Source organism: Charadrius vociferus, unplaced genomic scaffold, assembly GCF_000708025.1.
Source record: "Charadrius vociferus isolate BGI_N301 unplaced genomic scaffold, ASM70802v2 scaffold266, whole genome shotgun sequence".
NCBI lineage: Eukaryota > Metazoa > Chordata > Aves > Charadriiformes > Charadriidae > Charadrius > Charadrius vociferus.
Window position 1 is genome coordinate 359,392 of NW_009649114.1, and position 9,518 is coordinate 368,909.

General features: G+C 54.6%; 1 protein-coding gene across 1 annotated transcript in view; it reads left to right on the plus strand.

Moving 5' to 3' along the window:
- The first annotated feature begins 5,394 nt into the window (after positions 1–5,394).
- PLXNA2 (plexin A2) overlaps positions 5,395–9,518 on the plus strand; it is a 167,704-nt gene continuing 163,580 nt past the window's right edge. Inside the window, 2 exon segments of the mRNA XM_009888264.1 lie at positions 5,395–6,582; positions 8,240–8,422. Of these exon segments, the coding sequence (XP_009886566.1) occupies positions 5,395–6,582; positions 8,240–8,422 (1,371 nt within the window).

Consider the following 9,518-nt stretch of genomic DNA (forward strand, 5'->3'; position numbering starts at 1 on the left):
GGTGACCCTTTCAATGATTCTGGGGGATTTTTGACAGCCCGGTGACCTGCACGGGAGGTCAGCAGCGCGAGCCAGCCCGTCTCCCTGCTCCCGGCCTCGCAGCAATGCATCTTCTTTGACTATAAAACGCAAAAAGGGCAGAATCCACCTCCAGCGTAGAAAGCCATCCTGGGCCCGCTGTCCCCCTCCCCGCAAGCTCAGTTATTCCTCAGGAGGGTTCATTCTGTGCGACACCTCCCCAAACCCATGTGGCTTTAGGAGAAAAACCATCGTGGGTTTAATCGCCCTCTCTACTCCCCTTTGTGGGGCGGTGGAGGACCCTGGTGGCCTCCGGGCTGGGACCGATGTGGGGACAGTCCAGGAGAAGCCCACGGCACTGGGATGCTGAGAGCTGGGGCGGGAGGGCGAGGTGGGGGGGCTGGCACTGGTGCAGATGTTTGGGGTGTCTCGGAGGTGCCGGGGCTGTGGGAGCTGCCGCCAGAGGGGATGGAGCATCCTGGGAATGTGGGACCCGGCGGAGCGGAGGCGGTCGGGGGGGGCAGAACGGTGCTGGCGTGGGGCTGCCTGCAAACCGCTGCCTGCAAACCGCTGCCTGCAAACAAACCGCTGCCTGCAAACCGCTGCTCACCAGACCAACCCGACCCCAAGAGAAAAGATAGCGGCACCGCCGAGCGAACGCAGCTGCCGCGCTGCTGACATCAAAATTGTTCCTTTGATCCGTCACTTTCCGCAGGAGATTCTCTTTTTGGTTTGGCTTTAATTTTCCTTTTTCGTTTCTTCTTTTTCTTTTTTTTCGTGTGCATAAAACACCACTAATGACAAACTGTGGTGCCCCTGAGTGAGTGACAGCTGAAATAAGAGAAATGGCTAATCGGGCCTCCTGAAGCCCTGTCGCATGGAGATTAAATGAGCCCTTTTTTCTTCCCCCCTCAATGAGAATCATGGGCATTTGAATAATAATATTATAGTCTCCATTAGGATGACAGTGGGGGAAAAAAATCGGCTCAGACCTGTGATTATTCCTTCAATCTAATAATTATTTAAATACCAGATAACTCCTTTCAGCCTAATTGAGGCCTTTCAGCTGCTTGGGTTTATATTGTGTCCCTGAATTTACTCTCTCTTTCACCTTGCGTTACTAATAGCTTCAGATTGCTTTTGAGGCCATATTTTAAACTCACTTCCGAAAAAAAAAAAGAGGAAAAAAATCAATGGTCAAATAGTATTTAGGATCAGTTAAAATCGCCCACTCTCCTGTTTCCCTGGTGTTTAACTCCTTGGCCATACGGAGCCATCCCACTGCGTGCCCTGCGGAGGGGTTTGGGGTCTCTGATGTTTGATATCTGTATCGCTGAACGCTGCTTAATCCGTGTCCTGCGCCCACAGGTTGCCCACCCCGTCCCCGGGGACCTGCTCCCGTGGGTGACACGGGCCCGGGGATGGATCGTTGTCCCCTGGCTCCTTCGGGTAGGACAGCCGTGCCCCGTCATCTCCAGATCACGTTTGGAAGCGCAGATTCTTCTTCCCGGGTGCTCTCTCTCGCCTTTGGCAGCGGCTGTTCGCAAACGCTCTGCGAACCCTTCGCTGTGGGGCACTGCGGAGAGGACGGGCTGGAGCTGACGGGCTCTGGCTGTCGGACGGGCTCTGAATGAAAACATTGCTGGAAAAGATATAAAACTGCTGCGGTCTAAGTGAAGAGCTTCTGCTGTCCCATATGTATATAAAAATGAATTATTTAAATTTATTAATATCTAGCTTGCACTGTTCTTTTCTCACTTTGCAATGGAACAACTCTTTAAAAATTGGAAAGCTGCCGAGCAGGAAAACTCTTGCGCGCTGAGCTTTACAGCGCAGCCTCCCCGTTCTCTGCAGAATTTCTTTCACTTTCTGGACTTCCCTTGAACCAGAGCCCTCCACCCCAGAGGCTTCTCGGGGAATGGGAAACGGAGGTAGGCTTTATTTTGGGGCTCCTGCTAGCGAGGGAAGCTCAGGCCTCGGGGGAGCGGGGTGGCTGTGTCCGACTGCTCGCTCGGGGCACCGCGGTGCTCGAGGTTCCTTGTGCCTTGATCCGGAGATGCTCTGCCACCAATTCGGCTGCTCCGCGGGACTCCTGTACCTGCAGCTCTCCTGCCAGCTGCCCCGGGCTCCTCCCGAGCTCCTCCATGGTGTGGGGCTCCCCGTGTGTTCACAAGGCACCGCGATCCGGCTGGCATCTCTGCTAGTGACACAGGTGGGCTTCTCGGTGTCTCGGGCAGCACTGCCATGTTATCCAAGAGCAAAGCTGCTCTGAGATCCCGCTGCCCGTGACCGGGTCATCGGTGCCCACCGCGGGTGGGCAGCACGGAGAGCAGGTCCTCGAGAACTGTTTGATTTGTGCCCTTTTGAAAGATTCCGGATTCGGAGAACGGTTTTGGGATGTTCACTCAGAAATGTAATGAGAAGAGCCGGGGAGGTCACCCCGGTGCTGTTGCGGCACGTTGGGGTCCGCAGCGCGGGCAGCTGCTTTCTGCCACAGTCATCCAAACAATAATAAGAATGCAGCAGCGTGTGCGCGCTGCTGGGAGAGAGAGCGACTGCTTCAGCCAAAGGTGGAAATTAAGAGACTGGAAATAAGAAGCAAGCAGCCGGGGAAATGTATCCCTGAGCAGAATGAGAAACCCATTACCGCTCTCTTTCTCCTGTCTTGTCAGTGACACCGAGACGTGCAGCCCAGGGACAGAGCTCCTTTGTCACCTTTCAGAAACACCCGTCTCCGGCTCCCGGCGTTAACAAGCCTAAAGAGCGGCCATTCGGTGACACTCACTTATGAGCTCCGTGTAGGTTTTCAGCAGCGTGAATTATTTTAAATACCAAAACGGAGATCAGCATCAATCAAACCGGTGGCTGCCCGCAGGTGGGGACAGCGGAGCGCGGGCTGTGCTGGGGATCAGCCTCCTGCGCTTGTGCGTGCTGCTGGGAGAGAGAGCGACTGCTTCAGCCAAAGGTGGAAATTAAGAGACTGGAAATAAGAAGCAAGCAGCCGGGGAAATGTATCCCTGAGCAGAATGAGAAACCCATTACCGCTCTCTTTCTCCTGTCTTGTCAGTGACACCGAGACGTGCAGCCCAGGGACAGAGCTCCTTTGTCACCTTTCAGAAACACCCGTCTCCGGCTCCCGGCGTTAACAAGCCTAAAGAGCGGCCATTCGGTGACACTCACTTATGAGCTCCGTGTAGGTTTTCAGCAGCGTGAATTATTTTAAATACCAAAACGGAGATCAGCATCAATCAAACCGGTGGCTGCCCGCAGGTGGGGACAGCGGAGCGCGGGCTGTGCTGGGGATCAGCCTCCTGCACAGGGCAGGGGAGGAGAGTCAGACCTGCCAAGGGGGCAAATCTCCCCCTGCTGTGTGTGCTTGGGGCTCGCGTGGCTGTGGTGGGAGGTGACGGGATGTCGGTGGTGAATGGTGGCTCATCCTCAGCCTCTTCGCAGGGCTGTGGGACCCTGCGGCGCTGAGAGGTGGTGGAGAACATCCCTCCCCAAGGCAGGCTGAAATGGGTCCTTTGATTGTCCAGCCTGGAGCGTGTAAGGAATGCATAATTTGGGATAAAGGAGAACTTCGTCATGGTTTTCTGAGTCCAGGCGGTCAGATGCATCTGTGGTGATGAGCAAGGCTGAGGTCAAGCCAGGAGCCCAAGTCATGGCCAGGTCTGGAGGTGATAACAGGGATAAGACACAATCCAGCGACCTCCAGCGATGTCTGTGGTGACAAGGGAGGTGCAGAGCCCTGGTGTGGGGATGCTCTCAGGGCTCTGACATGGTGCCTGCCCCAGAGAGTTGTTCTGCTGGCCCCATGGCTCCTCTGAGCAGCTCCGCTGAGATGGGCCCTTGCTGCCCTGCAGGGTGCTCCACTGGCACCAATTCCAGCTGCTTTGTGGGACCCTGAGGTGGTGCTGGAAGCCTGGGGCTGAGCTGGGAACCGAGCGTGGGGTGGTCCAAGCCAGAGATCCCCCTTAGATGAGACAGATGTGGACATACATAGATTTGGATTGTCTTTAACGTTCACATTTTCGCTAGGGGAGTCTGCTGCCTTAGCGGAGGTGCCGGGTGATGAGGTGGAGCAGGCAGAGGGTTATCAGGGTCCTCTTCAACCGCTACTGTGTGTGCACTGTCCGGAAGGGCGGATGGAAAGCTGTGATGTAAACATGCCCCGCGCAGCCAAAGCCTCTCCGAGGCGAGCGCCCGCTTCCTAAGGAAATTCCAGTTTGGTGATTCCTGACTCAGCCTGACAGCCGCCCGCGCCAGCGGGGAGGATGGGGATGAGGATGGGGGTCAGTGGGGGCTCCAGCTGTCCCTCAGACCCCAATGAGGTCTATGTGCTTTGAGGGCAGCCACAAAACCAAAGAAAACAACAAACAAACAACGAACCAACCTGCCTGTCTTTCATGGCTTATTTCCACATAGATTTGGGCCAGAGGTTTCCTCACCTTGTTTGTATGGGTGAAAACGTGTCAGCAGTAGCGTCATCTTTGACTGTTACCCATAGAGCTATCGGGAAGGGTGTGGGGGCAATTTGGTTGGCATTGGGTCTTCTGGACCCAGTGTCCCAGCTGTTCACTTCGTGTAGGTTTTAGTCATCACCTGCGAGTTCTGTGAGAGTGGGAAAGGCGTCCGAGGCTCCCGGACTGGGCGTTTCTCCCCTGCATGGGGTGCTGCTGGCGGTGTTTGGTTGCTGATCGAACCATGGGTGCCCGCACCCCGGTGGCAGCTGATTTTTGGAAGTACCGCGTGAAGGCAGTGAGAAGTTTCTGCCTGAAAAGCACCCGCAGAGGTACTGCTGGCTCCGGGGAGGGGTGGAGGGGAGATGCTGGTGGCTCTGGTGTGTGTATGCTCAATGAACTTGCCTGCATGAGACTTCTTCCTCAGGTTTCCAAATTAAATCGTAGAGGATTTAAAGGTAGAAAACACTTCTTATTTCCTCTGTTGCTTCCAACAACATACCCTGCAGGAGACATCCTTTTAGCCAAGCTCACAGATTGATGGTTGGGTGTGTGAGCTGCGGGCTTTGTCTTGGGCTGAAGCTGATTATCCCCTCCCATGGCTGAGCAGAGTGCATTATAAACAACTAAACCACATAACAAATTAACAGGCAGAGGCTGAACCAAGTGGCAAAACATCAAGCCTGAACTGTTTACCAATAAGTTAGGAGACCTCCTTAATTCTTGTTGGGCTTAGAGACGTCCTCACTTTATCTCAAGGACTGTGTAATTAGAAAGCCTCCTTTGAATTTTATCTGCAGGGCACACTGGATCTAATCCTTTGCTCTGTGTGTTTCTTTTCTTTCCCCAGAACCATGTGAGGGACGTTGCTGGGGCACAGGACACGCACGGGGAACGCGAAGTTGCCTTTCCCAGGATGGATCAGAGGAAGAACTGGCCTCGGGTACCGGACTCCGATGGCTGGTCGGTGGCTTTGCTCTGTCTCTTCCTGGCGTCGCTCTCCCGTAATGTGTCCAGCAATGCCTTGTTCAGCACTTTCCACTCTGAGAACCGGGACTGGACGTTCAACCACCTGACTGTCCACCAAGGCACCGGAGCAGTCTATGTTGGAGCTATCAACAGGGTTTACAAGCTTTCGGGAAACCTCACCATTTTGGTGGCTCATAAAACTGGTCCTGAGGAGGACAATAAATCCTGCTACCCGCCCCTCATCGTCCAGCCGTGCAGCGAGATCCTCACCCTCACCAACAATGTCAACAAGCTGCTGATCATTGACTACTCTGAGAACCGGCTGCTGGCGTGTGGCAGCCTCTACCAGGGGGTCTGCAAGCTGCTGCGCCTGGATGACCTCTTCATCTTGGTAGAGCCCTCGCACAAGAAGGAGCACTACCTCTCCAGTGTCAACAAGACGGGCACAATGTATGGGGTGATCGTGCGCTCGGAAGGTGAAGATGGGAAGCTCTTCATTGGCACAGCAGTGGATGGGAAGCAGGATTATTTCCCCACCCTCTCCAGCCGCAAACTTCCCCGAGACCCGGAGTCATCAGCAATGTTGGATTATGAGCTCCACAGTGACTTTGTCTCATCCCTCATCAAAATCCCCTCAGATACCTTGGCCCTTGTTTCGCACTTTGACATCTTCTACATCTATGGTTTTGCCAGCGGCAACTTTGTCTATTTTTTGACTGTCCAGCCAGAGACCCCGGAGGGTGTCTCCATCAACTCCGCCAGCGATCTCTTTTACACGTCTCGCATCGTCCGTCTCTGCAAAGATGATCCCAAATTCCACTCCTACGTCTCTTTGCCCTTTGGCTGCGTCAAGGGGGACACGGAGTACCGTCTCCTGCAAGCGGCGTACCTCTCCAAGCCAGGAGATGTGCTGGCAAAGTCCCTCAATATCACGTCCCAGGAGGATGTCCTCTTTGCCATTTTCTCCAAGGGACAGAAGCAGTACCACCAGCCACCCGACGACTCTGCGCTCTGCGTCTTCCCCATTCGCACCATCAATGCTCAGATCAAGGACCGCCTGCAGTCCTGCTACCAGGGGGAAGGCAACCTGGAGCTCAACTGGCTGCTGGGGAAGGATGTCCAGTGCACTAAAGCGGTAAGGATGCTCCAGCTGTTGGCCGCGGTAGCCCTTGAGAACCGGTGTCGGTGCCTGCCCCTGTGGCACGTGAGCTTACGGTACAGGATCGGTCTCTCTGTGCCTCAGTTTCCCTGAACACAGAGCAGACATAGTGGTCCTTTTCCTCTTTAGTGCCTGTTGTTATCAGGCAGTCGGTGATGTCAATGAAAGGAAGGGGTAGCGTTAAGGCAGATGAATAAAGGTGTCCAGCTTGATGGAAGTCTTTGCTGTTTCCAGCCCCGGGCTCTGGGAGCCAGAGGAAAGGTTCTCCCCTTTCTCCTCGCAGGAGGGTGGTATCAACAAACGAACAAGATAAACACAAATTACAGTTGCATCTTTTGTATTTCTATTCAGCTGATTTCTTTAATCTTGATTCACATGCAGATTGTTCCTGGGCTGACTTGAGAATCCCCGGGGCCGTCTTTTGCCAGGCATATTAAGTTTGGCTGGTGGGAAGAGATAAACGTGGGTGAAATGAAATGAAGGCGAAGAGAAGCTTGAGCTCTGGCTGGCGCAGGGGAGACTCACCCCATCGCAGTTGCAACTAGACGCGCCCGAGCATTTGGTAGTTAATGTCCCCTGTGGAAAATAAGTGGATTGCAGTCAGCGTGATGGTGAGTGGCCACCCGTGCCACCACCCCACCGCCTGTGCCATGCAGGAATTCACTCGAGCAGTCCCAGCTGACATGGCTTAATAATACTTAGCTGTCGGCATAGAGATTTTTCCCTCACTTGTGGCAAGTGATGTCCCAGGGAGAAGCCGGCATCCGTATTCCCTGTGTCATAGAAGGGAAACTGAGGCACAGCGAGGTGGCTCGTGGGAAAGCACAGCTGGGCGGTGGAAGGAGCATCTTCCTGCTCAGCACTCGGGTCATTTACGTTGCCAGAAATGGTTCCCTGTGTCTTCACCCCCTTTCCAGGGCAACCAGGCTGGTGCTTTCCACCAGCCCCGTGTTCACATGGAGAAGGTTTAACTCTGCCCTGCAGCTGGGCTGTCTGTGCCGGAGGGAGGGGGCTGCTCCCAACAGCAGTGAGCAGCAGCGTCCTCCCCTGTCTCGTGGCGTGGGATCAGCCATGTCCGGTTGTCCTTCAGCTGGTGACTGACCTGAGCCTGTCCCACCCCAAGCGTGACACTGCCAGCACTGCTGCGAGCTGTCGGCAGCGGGGCTTGTGTGGTCTTCAAGAGAAGCCTTTGCTGATGTGGAGGTGCTGAGCAGCTTTCTGCTAATCCTACTCAGAAATCAGGTCAAAAGGAGGTGAAATGAATAGGGAAGAGAGTTCCTGCATGGGCATGCGGCAGGGTTAAATCCATGAGAAAGCTAGTAGATTTAGAAAATGACTGGAAGTCCAGTAAGTCTATGGGACTTAGGGTTCCTCCTCAGCCCTGTGCAAACACATTTTGGAGCAGCTGCAGTGTCTTGGCCTCGGGCAGTGAGGGGAAGGAGCCATGGCAGAAGGGAAGGAGCCATTGCAGAAGGTGGCTGAAGCCGGCAGGGTCCCTGGGCAGGAGGTTGCGTGGTGGTGGCGGCTCCCACCCTGCTGTCGGTGTCGCTGGCTCCCCTCCACATGAGCCCGCGTGTGCGGGGCTGCCCCGTGCTCTTTCACTCACAGCTGCCCCAAACCTTCATCTTTCCAGCCAGTCCCCATCGATGACAATTTCTGCGGGCTTGATATCAACCAGCCCCTGGGAGGCTCGACGCCGGTGGACGGGGTGAAGCTCTTCACCTCGAGCCGGGACCGGATGACTTCTGTTGCTTCCTACGTCTACAACGGCTACAGCGTGGTGTTCGTGGGGACTAAGACTGGCAAGCTGAAGAAGGTAAGCTTATTGCCGTGGCTTCAGAGGATCCATTTTTCATCTCTCTTGGGAGTCTCTGATGTGCGTAGCTATTGCTGTGTCTTACAGGTATTTCCCAGTGTGAAACTGGGAGCCAGTCAGGAGCAAAAATCACAAGGTTTGGGTCACAGAGAGCCTTGCTTTGGTGAGGCAAAGTTCATCCATCAGCACTGTCAGTACAGAGTGGTGTTGCTGCGGGTTCTTTTGAAGCGGGGAAGTGCCAAGCCGTGGGAAAGGTGCAGGGACACTGCTGCAGCCTGGGCCTGGCGAAGGGACCAAACGGGGCCACAGGGTTCCCATTGCTCTGCGGCGTTACAGCTCCAGAGCATCCCCTTGCATGGGCTGAGGGCACCTTCCCATGCTTCCAGCCAGCGGCGTCCTGCAGCGGCAGGGGAATGCAGGTCTCGGCACTCTTGCGTGCACCGCCTGCCTGTAAGTTGCGGCCTCACCCGGTTGTTTGTCTGGGATTTTTTTTTTGCGTTTTATCATTCAGTAAAGTACGGTGTGTGTTTGTGGGGCCGATGCTGAAATTAGCAGGGCAATAATGGGCTAGTCCGATTCGAGACAAGTGAGGAGCTGGCTTGCAATCTCCAAGTTTGAGGGAATCTCGGCAGGCTGTATCCGAGGTCTCCGATCTTTCCTCCTTTTTGACACACTGATGAAAATCTTGCAATAGTTTTGAGTTGTTTCCCAGCAATCCTTGTGTAGAAGACCATGAATTAGAAAGCTTTCGGGTGATGGCAAAGTTGCTGGTGGTGGCAGGATGTTTGGTCACGGAGAGAGAGGAATGGGTTAACTTGGCTGCTTTTGGAAAGCCAGCCTCAGGGCAGAGTCCTACTGCTTCTCTCTGCCTCTTCCCTCCTGCTCTTCCCTCTGACAGTTGGATGATTGATCAGTCCTGGAAGATAACATTCCTCACCCTCTGCATCACAAAGCTGGGGCTAGTTGCCCAGGGCAAAGAGATGCTCCCGCTGGTTTCCTCCCCCAGTGAAGGGGGTGGGGGGCTCTGGTGGGTTTGGGGATTTTGAAGGAAAGCTGTGATTTATTTCCCCCCCGCCCCTCCCCTCTGTATCTTCTG